The 13,643-nt window shown below is 37.3% G+C and overlaps 1 protein-coding gene across 1 annotated transcript in view; it reads right to left on the bottom strand.

Moving 5' to 3' along the window:
- The window catches only part of LOC311306490 (neurotrypsin), a 34,572-nt gene extending 24,995 nt beyond the window's left edge, over positions 1–9,577 (bottom strand). The window contains exons 1-2 of the mRNA XM_084434924.1: positions 9,284–9,577; positions 5,963–6,005 (exon numbers count right to left, since the gene is read on the bottom strand). Of these exons, the coding sequence (XP_084291050.1) occupies positions 5,963–6,005; positions 9,284–9,343 (103 nt within the window). The 5' untranslated portion in view covers positions 9,344–9,577. The remainder of the gene's footprint in view (positions 1–5,962; positions 6,006–9,283) is intronic.
- Positions 9,578–13,643: the final 4,066 nt, after the last annotated feature.

Here is a 13,643-nt window from a genome sequence, read left to right as displayed (position 1 = left end):
GTCTTGTTTTACGATAAAGTACCTAAACATCCTCGAAACAAGATTAATTTACTTGAGAAGCAAAATTGTGTCAGATAATAAGACTCGCTTTATATTTCCTTGATTAAGGTTATCTTACACCATTGGTAAGTAACTCTCTTGTTTTAAGCATAAATCTAATAAAGTGTTTATGCTTTAAAAAAACTTATACTGTTAAAGAATTTGGGATTATCAAAGAATTTGATTACATTTTTGAAATTTCAAGGCTGAATGATCAAAAATACAGTAAAAACAGTAATATTGTGAAATAATGTAACAATTTAAAATACCGTTTTTTAAGTGTAATTTATTCCATCATTATTATATTCCATTACATCATTACTCAGTCTCAGTCAATATTTCTTATTATTATCAATCTTGCTGCTTAATATTTTTGTGATGAATGGACAGCAGTTCAAAAGAACAGCATTTATTTGAACTAGAAATCTTTTATAACATTATGTATTTAAATACATAATGTATTTACATTATGACATAAATGTCTTTACTGCTACATTTGATCAATTTAATGCCCCCTTGTTGAATAAAAGTAGTCATTTCTTTTTCTTTTTTAAATCGTACTGACTCATTAGTGCTTTTTAACGGTTGTGAATATTGAAGGAGGAATATGAGTCCAGTCTATGGACCAGAATATCATAGAAGCTTGGTGTGGACTGTTTGACTTAGTTCTTAGTCCAGTACGTAACTACTTCATAACCACCTTAGCAACCGCAGGAACAACTAACCCAAGCTATGCTTGCTACTAATGCAAGCTAAGCTAAGCTTATGTAGTAAATAGAATTTAGACCATGAATGTAATATATAAAAGTCTTTATTCATTATTCACTGATTATCTTCTTCACCTTGCAACTCTTGAATCATGTGTCGCTTATAGTGCAGTTTTGATGTCATGCCATTAAGAAACACTAAATAATCATTGAAATTTGATGTAACCGACATCCATCCTGCACAATGCAAAATGGTGCATTTATTATGCTTTTTGGAATTTTACAGCCCCCGGTCATGATAAACTGACATTTTATGGAAATCTCTGTCAAAAACAATTGTGTTTCACACAACTGGAATGACTTAAGGGTAAGAAAATAGTGATAGAATTTTCATTCTTGGTGAACTATCCCTTTAAGACTGATACATTAGGCTGACATTTGGATCCTTTTATAACAAAGAACAGAGGAGATAGACATCTTCTGTGTGATGGGATAGCACATTTCGTGTTAAAATTAGCGGAGAGATATTTAACAGGAATGACAGGGAAGGTCAGGTAATAAAAGAGTGTAAAACAGAGGCGTCTGGGCATCAGGACCAGCACCAGGAGACGGCCATGCTTATTCAGCACAGGCTCAGACATTTCGATCCCATTCCATTACGGTGCAAGAAAAAAAGGCTGATCTCCAGGTGTTAATAACTCCTACGACATGAAGGTCGGGGGAGGGGACGCTACGGGAAAACAGAGAGAGAGAGATGCATGTCGGACGCATGCTCTACCACGGATCTGATAAACTAACACATCCCGCTCATTGAAAACAAGCCATTCTTTGAAATATCAACTCTAGTGAAATCATCTTATTCTGACATTCTTCTCCATTCTAAACCAAACACACGAGGATCTGACACATAAGGTGGGGGATGAAACATCAAAGCCGTTTGAGAAAGCAAAGACCGGCACAGATGCGAGTGAGAGAGAGAGAGAGAATCTGAGAGAGTCTTTTCTGTGATGTTTTGAAGTTGTATTCCAAAAAGCTGTATTCAAAAAAATTACCTTATAAGTCAACTATCAAAATTGGAGGACATAAGTGATTCAATCAAAGCTTTCGCAATACAAACAGAGCCAACCAACATGTATAGAATTTCAATTTAGTTGCAAAACAAAAAACAAAAAAACAAATCTACAGACAATCAAATCGGAACAATCAGATAAAATAGCTTAGATATAATAGAACTTCTAGACAATATGCAGTTAACAGTGGGTGCAAAAAATAAGCAAAACAATCATCGAAAGTAATAAGAAAAAAAGAATAAGACAAATAAATAATGCAGAGCATTGTATTAGAGCTCTTTGGCTGGGATTCATTCACCTTCAGCCACTGACCCCCTCTGTGCCGCTCTAAGCTAATGGAAGCACACTGGCAGAACGAATGGCAGCAGAAATCAAGTCATTTACGTAAAGCATCCGTATGGCATACTTGGACACACACGCTCAGAGCTCTGCGCCATAGGAGAGCTCATTCTCCCTCCCCAAATAATCCATTTCCCCACCACAATGAATATTTGATACGGTTCACATAACGTGCTTTGGCGTGTTAAGCGAATGTTGGAGCAGATGCATGGTGGGTTACCAATGGGTGACAGGAAGCAACATAAGAACATCAGGGCATTCACATTAACATTGGCTTTTTTCTTCTTCTTTTTTTTTTTGCAAAATAAACCAGAAATGAGTTCTCTTGGCCACTGTGTGTTCAGTGAGAAAGACTTTGCATGCAATCTTTGCACATTGTTTCAAAGGATATAACTCATATCAAAAGAACTTATTTTTTTCTTTTTTTTTGGTCCACTGTGGCATGCTACCTAGATCTATAGGAAACAATCTAACCATGCAACTTTCAAGGGTACTATAAAATCATAAGCTCAAAATCAAAACCATATGTATAAAGGATGCTTTGGGCACAGTTTATCTTTTCAATGAGAAGAGAAAACCAAATCGCTCAATCTAAGCCCTTTCCGTTCCTGGCACCATAAAGCCGTCTGATTGGCTGGTCCGGGGAAGGCTGTTTATCTGTCTTGATGCAGTGACATCAAAGCACTGACAGTCATTAGCACTTCAGGATTGGTACTGGGGAATTTCACGCTGTCAAAGTATATGAGAGCGAGATGAGGGAGACAATCTGACACAGCTCAGAAAGATGGGACACCATCACAGGGTGAATGCCCTTATTAAACAGCCACACTAGCGATATCCAGCGACCAGCGCACAGTGATGTGGTGTAAATGTCACATTTTGGAGCTCTGGAGGAATTGATGAAATATTTATATAACACAACCCATCACAAATCCATCTTCATCGGCTCATTACTACCACATCCAGAACTAAGAGAATGAGATATAGTGGAATGTAGCTCTAAACAAGGATTTGTTTTTAATTTTTTCATACATCTCTGTATGAAACATGAAAGTGAGCCAGCGGCTTCTTTATAGACCATAAAATGAAATTTGCATTTGCGGCTTTTAGTACTTTGAAGCCAACAGTATATGCTAGTGTACTCTTAAAAGATGATAAAAGTAACCTTTAGCAGATACTCACATTTAAAATGTCCTTATTTGCTGGGAAAAAATCAACATAAAAAGATTGATGACCCATCTTGCACTACCGTATGTACACAGATTTTTGTCCAATCAAATGCTGTGAGGACAACTCTCTCCTTCAACTAACACAAGAATCAAATCATGTATATGGCTGTGACATAAATGAAGCCTAGATATTTAAAAAAGGAAGCAATCTCTTCAATAAATTAATTTTTTTTTTCAAAAAACAACACATGAAAGAAAATGGCTTGTCAAGCAATTTCATGGAGAATTCAAAGAGATACTTCACCAAAAACGAAAATTCTGTTATTGATTACTCACTCTCATGTCGTTCATCTTCACAAATGAAGATCTTTTTGATGAAATCTGAGAGCTTTCTGTCCCTCCATTGACAGCTACGCAACTAAAACCTTGACGCTTCAGAATGTTCATAAAGATAAAACTAATGCATATGAATTGAGTGGTTTAGTCCAAACTAGATCACTTTATATGATGAACATGTTGAATTTAGGCTTTTATTCACATATAAACATTCATCAACTCACACATCAGTTGTGGTAAACAGAAGCTCAAGCATGTTCGCTTGACAAGCGAGAACCAATGAGGTTCATTCTCGTGTTACGCAGCGTGTTTGAGCTTCAGCAAGAACCAATGAGGTTCATTCTCGTGTTACACAGCACGTTTGAGCTTCAGCAAGAACCAATGAGGTTCATTCTCATGTTACGCAGCGTGTTTGAGCTCCAGCAAGAACCAATGAGGTTCATTCTCGTGTTACACAGCACGTTTGAGCTTCAGCAAGAACCAATGAGGTTCATTCTCGTGTTACGCAGCACGTTTGAGCTTCAGCAAGAACCAATGAGGTTCATTCTCGTGTTACGCAGCACGTTTGAGCTTCAGCAAGAACCAATGAGGTTCATTCTCGTGTTACGCAGCACGTTTGAGCTTCAGCAAGAACCAATGAGGTTCATTCTCGTGTTACGCCGCATGTTTGAGCTTCAGCAAGAACCAATGAGGTTCATTCTCGTGTTACGCAGCACGTTTGAGCTTCAGCAAGAACCAATGAGGTTCATTCTCGTGTTACGCCGCATGTTTGAGCTTCAGCAAGAACCAATGAGGTTCATTCTCATGTTACGCAGCATGTTTGAGCTTCAGAAAGAACCAATGAGGTTCATTCTCATGTTACGCAGCACGTTTGAGCTTCAGCAAGAACTAATGAGGTTCATTCTCGTGTTACGCAGCACGTTTGAGCTTCAGCAAGAACTAATGAGGTTCATTCTCGTGTTACGCAGCACGTTTGAGCTTCAGCAAGAACTAATGAGGTTCATTCTCGTGTTACGCAGCACGTTTGAGCTTCAGCAAGAACCAATGAGGTTCATTCTCGTGTTACGCAGCGTGTTTGAGCTTCAGCAAGAACCAATGAGGTTCATTCTCATGTTACGCAGCATGTTTGAGCTTCAGAAAGAACCAATGAGGTTCTTTCTCATGTTACGCAGCATGTTTGAGCTTCAGAAAGAACCAATGAGGTTCCTTCTCGTGTTACGCAGCACGTTTGAGTTTCAGCAAGAGGTTTGTTCTCGCGCATCAGGCAGGTTCGGTTGAGCTTCTGTCTTATGTTTGCTGATCAATGTTTATATGTGAATAAAAGCCTACATTCAATCTGTTCATCATGTAAAACAATTGAGTCTCTTCATAAAATTTGGAATAAACCGCTCAATTCATATGGATTAATTTCACAATCTCTTTATGAACTTTTTGAAGCGTCAAAGTGGTAATTGCGTAGCTGTCAATGGAGGGACAGAAAGCTCTCAGATTTCATCAAAAAGATCTTCATTTGTGTTCCAAAGATGAACGAATGTCTTGTGGGTTCGGAACGACATGAAGGTGAGTAGTTAATGATAGAATTTTCATTTTTGAGTGAACTGTCCCTTTAATGCCCTGTTTACACTTGGAATTAACATCTGTTTGAGGTGATCCAATCACAAGTTGCCAGATGACAACTATTTATCCCTGGTTTTTTCATGCACCTCAAATGTGTTACTACATGTGTTTCTGAATGGAGTGTCTCTGATTTCATGACAAATGATATCACAAATAAATTGTATGCTACTGCATGTTGATAAAGTTCAGCAATATTTGCACACCACATTCTCAAATACAATTTAATTATTGTCAGTCATAATAACATTTTGAGCAAAATGCACAGTTATTATATACTATGTACACAGTTAATACTATACATAAGCTCAAGATGCTTTATGATCTATGTTTATTCATTTTCATTTAGCATTTATGCTAATCAAATTGTCTGTCACTGCATACAATCGTCAATTTATGCTTTAGCAAATGTTTTCATTTAATTCAGAAACAAAGTTTAAAACTGTTATTTTAGCACAGTGGTGATGAATAGGCAGTTCTTTAATGTGGCCTCAGACACATTAGGATTGGTTAGTATTTACACTTCACATGCAAATGGGTCACATGCATTTTTGACCACCACTGACTGTGGTGGAGTGATCTTCACAAAAGCTTTTGGACTCTCTTTACATGTATTGGATCTTCCAAAAAGAATGTTAATAGCAGATGTAATTGGGGTCTAAAACAGAGAGGACACATATTGGCTCACCTGTATTCTGCACTGCATTCAGGTAGCTGTCATCACCATTCACCTACAGAGAGGGGAAAGGAAACTGAGTTCAAATGCAGAAAGCTGACAGAATTATGAATTGATTTGTTCGGTACACTAAAGTGTCTGTTTTTCTAGAAAAGTGGAGTTTTATCTTCTAAGACGTGACACACATTTGAACAGCGGTGCATTCCGTTTCTGCCTGGCTCAGAGGAAGCTGTGAGAGTCACTCCTGACAAGGAACGAAGATAATATCTGTTAATATTTTAACTGACATTTTATTTCTGCGTTCTCTCGTTCTGCACTGCGACTGAAGAGCAATTAGGAGATGAGTTATCATCTTAATCTTTAAAGGTAACTGCTGTTTTACAATGGAAGACAGGACTGGGTATATGCGAAAAATGGCCTTTCCACACTATATATATATATATATAAGTGGTTCTAATTCTAATTTTAGTTCTAGTTCTAATTTATTTTATTTTTTTTATAAAATAGAGATAAACAGCAACATGTACATTTCCTTTAAATGATTTTATCATTTGAAAAAAATTCCATCATATGGTGCAAATTAATGCATTTTGAATGGATGATTAACAAAAATGAACAGGATTTTTACTGGATTCATGGAAATGAATCGAACATACCGACTCAAGCTAATACAAATCAGAAATGCTATTAAAACATAACTCTCATCATGAGTAATGAGACAAAGAAGAATCATGAAACTATAGTCTGATGATACACACTTTAAAACCTAATAGTCAAATAAAATGCACATTAAAATCTTCACAATATTATTTTAACATTATTTATTGTGAATATATGGTGAATACTTATTGCCTAGCCCTTCTACTAACAGTTTCACAAAGACTTGAGATGACTCTGCAAACAATATGCTTTAATTGTCCTGATTTACATTAACTCCTCAATATTTAGTTGAACGCCAAGGTACTAATACAGTGATCAAATCTGGCACTGGGTTTTCAAAACATTCATCTCAAATTTGGGCAGCTGTCAAGGTTGAGTACACCTTAGAAATCTGAGGATTGCTGATAGAGCATCATTGTGGCAGCAAGAAGGAACTAAAGCTGCTTCTGTGACTTGAAATGCAATGAGAGATTTCAGTGAAGCAGGAAAACAGCTATAAAGGGTTGAATTTTCCAGAACCAATTGGGCTCTGTTCTCCCGACTGATTTCTCACTGAGGACCAGAAACCATGCAGCTTGTAATCCTAAATTTGACCTAGCATTCATCACTGACCCTTAAGAATATTTCAAGTAAACATCTCTTTTAGGTATACAAAGGAATCGTTCACCTAAAAATAACAATTCTGCCATCATTTACTCACCCTCATGTCTTTCAAAACTAGTATGATTTTATTTTATCTGAGTACACAAAAGGAGTTATTTATAGCAGAAAGTCCAAGCTGCCTTTTTTATACATAATGACAGTGAATGATGGTTCCCAAGCAATCATCTCAATGCAAGATTTTCAATGACTTAAATTCCTGTCCAGTTCTCACACAAAGCTATAAAATGGCTTCAGAAGTCTTATAAACAGCATGAGTCATGGACAACTTTTATGATGCTTTTTTGAGCTTGAAAGCCCTTTCGTTGCATGGAAGAGAGCAGACCAGTCATTCTGTTAAACCTTTGTGTTCCGTTCAGGTTTAGAAAGACATGAGGGTGAGTAAATAATACATTTAAAAAATATTTTTCGTTCCTTTGAAACCCTTTTGCTCCTATGCTGCACTGCACAGTCATTTTAACAAGTCTGTAGATGAAAACATGGTATTGATTTACTTCATTAATTTACGGCCAATAAACTGATCTGGGGGTTTAGCACCACCAGCAGGGATAATTGCATTATAGATGACAAGCTCCAGTGATGCACCCTAATATTTATGCTCATATCAACACACTCCGGTCAGTTACGGCCATAATTGCATCTGTCATTCTCATTCCACAGCAGCAACTGAGGCCAGACTAACACTGTCCTTGATTATGTTCCTTTCCCTGAAATAGCAAAACACACATCAAAAAGCCCTTGATTTAAGCAGCATCTTTGTTTTTTCGATCTCAAATGACACTTATACAAGGAACAGAATGTGGTAATGGAGTATAACACAGATGTGTGAACATATGACCAGGTGTGTCTTACTGACAGCTGCAAAAAGAGGAAGGCACACAACAACCTTGATGTCTATAGCATATAGCCCTGATCCTGTGTGCTGCTGCTCTGTATCTCAGGAGTCTAATTGCAGATGCACAGTTTAAAATGCATGCAGATATATAAAATCAATCCGGTGTATTACACCATCTCAGGAGCAAAGCCTTTCAACTGATTTGTTGGTGCTGTAAAATTTTCATAATCAAGAGGAGCATAAAGTCTCTAATGGAGCACGGCAGTCATATTACTCATTAATTCCTTCCCATAGTGCTGTTGTTTCACCGCCCAAACAGATGTTAAGATAGTCCAGCTCTGTAGTGAATGTGAACTGAGATGAAGGAACAATTATCTAGCTGTTGAATAACACTGATGCCTATTTCTTTCTTATGCTGAAAAAGAAAAGAAAAAAGAAACACGAGGCATTTAGGAATGGTTTTGCAGATGTTAATAAAAAAATATATTAAAAAAAAGTATTGTTCAAAGCATTCTGTCTAATCTTTCACAACTGGATGTTTCTTTGTCTTCTGTGCTGAGCTGAGTTTTGAGACTATGTGTAGATATGCTCTAGACCCCCCAAAAAAATAAAAAAAACGGCCATTCTTTTCAAACAATTTTTATACTGAATTCTTGAAATGAAATGTAATGAATCCATTACGTGTGTGTGTCAATCATTAGCACACTCATCAAATTCATTAGTCTTAAGCAGAATATGGGTCAATGTGCTGTATTTTTTCTCCCCAACGGAATCATTGTGGTTTGCAAGCACTGGTCTTTATGCATTTAATAAAGAAAACAAAAATGATAACTGAATTAAAACGTCTAATTATTCTCCATGTAAACGGTGTATCGTTTCAGCGATATTTCCTCCCTAAAGCATGTCAGATCCTCTATTAGAGAAAGGTGGCTTTGCATGAATCCATTAAACAGCATGTGAGTGCTTTATTGCACAATGGCAAATATTAAATGCTGAACTAGATTTGACCAAAAAAGGTACACTTTGAAATCACGCTGCATTAATGTTACCGGCTCAAAGCAATACAGATAAGCACACGCAAAAAGCAAACATGGTCTTAGCAAATGGAATAAAGCTATTTAGGCTTTTGTCCCGACTCCCAAGCTATATTACTGAACAGCCCTAAAGGCGCATCTTACCTCCAGAAAGACTGCAAACACCCCGAGCAGCGCGAGCATCCTCCACACTCTTGGACCCATCCCTATCTGCGGCTGTGGGTCAGTGTCATTGTACGGTGTTAGAAGCCACCTCCGGAGCAGGGTGTATTCGCGAATCAGCGCTGTTCAAACGGTTTGAATGGCACAACTGCGCGGATGCCGTTTAAGAGCGTTGGTTTCCACGGTGAGTGATGCGATGCTCCGTGGCCCGCCGTAGGTTGATATGTGATGTCTAATCGGTGTTGTGGAGTAGCCTAGTGTCACAGACGCGCACACACCCCTCGTAGCGACCCACGCGCAGCCCTACGTCTCCAAGCGCTCACGCACCACGCGCGCGCCGCACTGATGAACCAGCAGCCAATAAACTGGGCGTCACTGCTGCCTTAGTGCAAACCTGGCAACAAAATCATAATAATGATAATTAACAAATAACAAATAACAAGTGAAAGCAATTTGTGAGATATGTGCCTAAATGAACAATTAAAATACTGCTCATAACTCTAATAATATCCTAATAATGATAATGTGTGAAATATAGCCTACAGCTATAAATAAATAAATAAATTGTTTAGTTAGGCTATGCTATTCAATTTTTCTACAAAATAGGTATAGACCTAGAAAATAAATTATGAAGTAGGCCTAGTTCACAATGTGTAAAACTCAAAACTGTGGTTATTAGGCCTAACTCTGGTGCCACACAACAGTGTTGTGAGGAATAGGAAATAAGTAATTATTCACTGATTGTTATACAATGTTGAGTTGAACTTTAGAACAGAGTCAGTTTGAATTGTGAGCGAATCATGCAGATCGATTTTGTGAATCGGATCATCTAAATCATTGAAAAGATCCGATTCAAACGAATTGCTACTTCTCGGCTGTGTCTGAAATTGCATACTTCAGTAGACGGAAAAACAGTATGCGACAAAACAAAAGAAGTGTGTCCGAATTCATAGTAGCCTACTCATAAAAGTGTTGGCAAAAAGTATCAAGATGACCTTCTTTCGGCGAGATTCTGAAGTGATGTACACTTTACTGTCCCATGAGGCCACGGGAGAGGATTTATGAATGGCAGTGAAGCGATGTAACTGACGCTGGTTGGTCACGTGATACTGACAACATGGCGAATGTAGGCCTATGTCCAGATTACTTTCATACTACACACACTCATACTATATATAGAACTTTTTTTTTTTAGCGTGCGTATTAAGTAATTACTTAATTAAATTAGTAATCAAGAGAGTATGCCATTTAAGACGCAGCCATCATTTCCCATGCCATGTTCCATGGCGAGCAAAGCTGGATGTTAAACTTTTTAGAGAGAATGAAAACTTATATTTAAACTTATAAAAAGCCTATAGCATGTGTCATTTTACTCGGTTTGCTGTTCACAGAGCCTAAGGATGTCACAGAGAGAAGTGTGATTTATCAGAACACATAGGACCTATCAGGTACTAGGGACATTTTGTGTGTTAAAAATAACACTTAAGTTACAGCATCTTTAAATAACTACTCCTTCAGGTAAACAGGATGACTGACTACATTTTTAATTCACCATGCTGACCAGAAGATAACTAGTCTCTCTCTGCATTTTTAGAGTTTTTATGCATGGAGTTTGTGTTCCACTGATGGGGGGTTTAGTCCTAAAACTTGTCTAACCACTTTAAGACAATCTCTATTGCTATATAAATAAAGTTAAACTGAATAAAATGATTCTTTAATTAATAACCTCCAGCCAATTTGCTTTATTAAGAGATTGCTTTTTGCATTGTTGTACGTTTACCCTCTAAATGTGCATAAACATAGGAAAGTGATTCCTCTCAACAAATGTTTGTTTTGCATGCAACAGTAGAGAGGTGACTATGAGGTCTGAATCTTCAAAAATAAAAAGACCTGGAGGGATTTTGAATAAAATCAGCAGAGTGAACATTATAAACTGCAGCTAAGATTTAGAGGGGAGAAAAATTAAGGCAATTAATTCTTTGTGTGGGTTTCGGATGGGAAGAACAGAATCTTTTCCTCACAAATAGGCTAATCGTGATTAATGCACCCATTAGTCAAAAAAGTTTATGGATATTTCCAGAAAACGGAACAATTTAGAAAGTTACATCTAAGGATTATTTCACATGGAAACCAAGAAAAACTATTATTCCATGGAAACCATAAAAGTCCAAGAATATTTATGAAATGCATTGATGCAATATATTAGATGAAACAGCCATGCACTCTATAGCATTTATGGGATAGCATGAGTTCAATTACTCTCTATAAAAACAAATAGAGCAGAGCATAATAGATTTAGTTGATTCATGTTTGCTCATAATAATAAAGCTATACAGCTGGGAAGCCCAGCATGAGTGACCTTCTGATACTGGCATGCAAAGTCACCCACGGAGTCTTCGCACCCACACAAGCGCGCATACATTACCCTCTCAATCCTCCCTTTCTCCCGCCACACTCATGACCTGATCATTGGCACTGACGTGTTTTACAGTCGTGTTGTATCTCTGTGCCGCAGAGACACCCGCTACATGATGATCTGTGGTTGTAATGGGGGAAACAAGAATTTTACTGGTGCACCACTTTGATGGATGCGGTGTTGTCATGGCAACACAATGGTTAAACTGCCAGCAGTACATCCAACACTCACAGCATATTTAAGGATTTTTAAGAGACAATTGTCTTTGTGCTCTCTGAAAAAATTGGGTCATGATGGGGGAGGGGGAGGGGGGGTAGAAAGAGAAAGTAATAACCTGAAAGTGGCATTGTATAGAAATGACATTTAAAAGGACAATTTTAAAAGAGATAGCATAGAAAGTACACTACTGGGCAAAACATGAGCTGCATGGTGATGCTCCAGAGCGGTGTCTTCGAAAATCTGGAAATAAATATAATAATAAATGCATCTCTATACCACAGTGGAGCGTCCATTGAGGAAGAGTCATTGTGTGGGAAAACCTTTATAGCTGCTGGTATTGGTGAGCTACTTCACTGTGAAGTCATTTAATGCTTTGGAGTAGAAGAGAATATTGCAGAATGGCTTTGCTTCCCACAGTTGACAAGCTATTATCCAAAGAGGAATGATCAGATGTTATTTTTCAACAAGACACTGCTCCTGCCCAAATTGCAAAGACAACCAAGAAGTAGCTTGAGAACAAGTCCATCAGGGTTATGTTTTGTCCTGGTCAGAGCCCAGATTTTAATATTAACTATGAAATGTTTGAAGCCATTACCATTGAGTTGAACAACACTGACTCTTCTTCCTGTAAAAAGCTGTCTGCAAGTTTACCCACACGGTATAAACAAAGGGGAAGGCTATTCTGTGCTAAGTATCTTTATCTACAATATTTGTGCAATTCTTGCTAATTGACTTGTGATTCAAATGGTTATGACCATTAAAAGACTACATTTTCGCCATGGCCCTTTTTTTGGCCCATGTTTTATATTGGCCACAAATACACCAGTGAGTCATATAGTGCATTGTAAAGTCCTTCCCTTTTTACACAGCCACACAAAAATCCACATCCCCTCACAGATTTGAGGGTTCTGTCTGTCTATCATAACTTCTTTACCCAGAGGCATCATCTCTCAGTTCCATTAACCGCCTCTACAGCAGCCAATCCACATTCAGTTGGTATGGAAACAGATGAGAAAGAAGAATGAAATAAGCCTCTCTTTTTTTTTCTTCTGCATATACTGTTAACAGATATTAAAGTAATAGTTCACACAAATATGAATATTTGTTGACCTTTATGTTGTGTATTGTTTCTTCCATGGAAGACAAATGGAGAAATTTGTGACCGGCGGCTGTAATGCTCCAAAAAAAATCTACATTAAAGAGGTATATATGACTCAAGCACTTTATTCCAAGTCATACACTTACTGTATATGTACATAATTGAGTCTTATTTGTCATTTTTGAAGCTTGACAGCCTATGATCACCATCCACTTTCATTGTAAAGTAAAGAGCAGCATTAATATTTTGCTGAACATTTCCTTTAATATTCCAGAGAAGAAAGAATTAGTTTGGAGCAACATCAGGTTGAGTGGTAACACTTTACAATAATGTTAATGTGTAATGTCCATATGTTAATGTTACTTTAATTAGTTAACATGAACCAACAATGAAAAATACTTCTAAAGCATGTATTCATTTCAGTTAATGTTCATTTCAACATTAACATAGGACTTGAGCTAACCTGAATAAACATTGAGCATTTATATTTTATTAACACTATAAATCTTACAGTATCATGTTTCTATAGGCCTCTGAATTATTAGCATGATTAAAACTTTGGTCATGATTGATTTTGTCTGATTGGTTTTAGCAAGTATAAAGGCTTT

Source organism: Rutilus rutilus (genome assembly GCF_951802725.1).
Source record: "Rutilus rutilus genome assembly, chromosome: 16".
Lineage (NCBI taxonomy): Eukaryota > Metazoa > Chordata > Actinopteri > Cypriniformes > Leuciscidae > Rutilus > Rutilus rutilus.
Note: the sequence above shows the minus strand (reverse complement) of the source record. Positions and strands in the feature narration are given on the sequence as shown.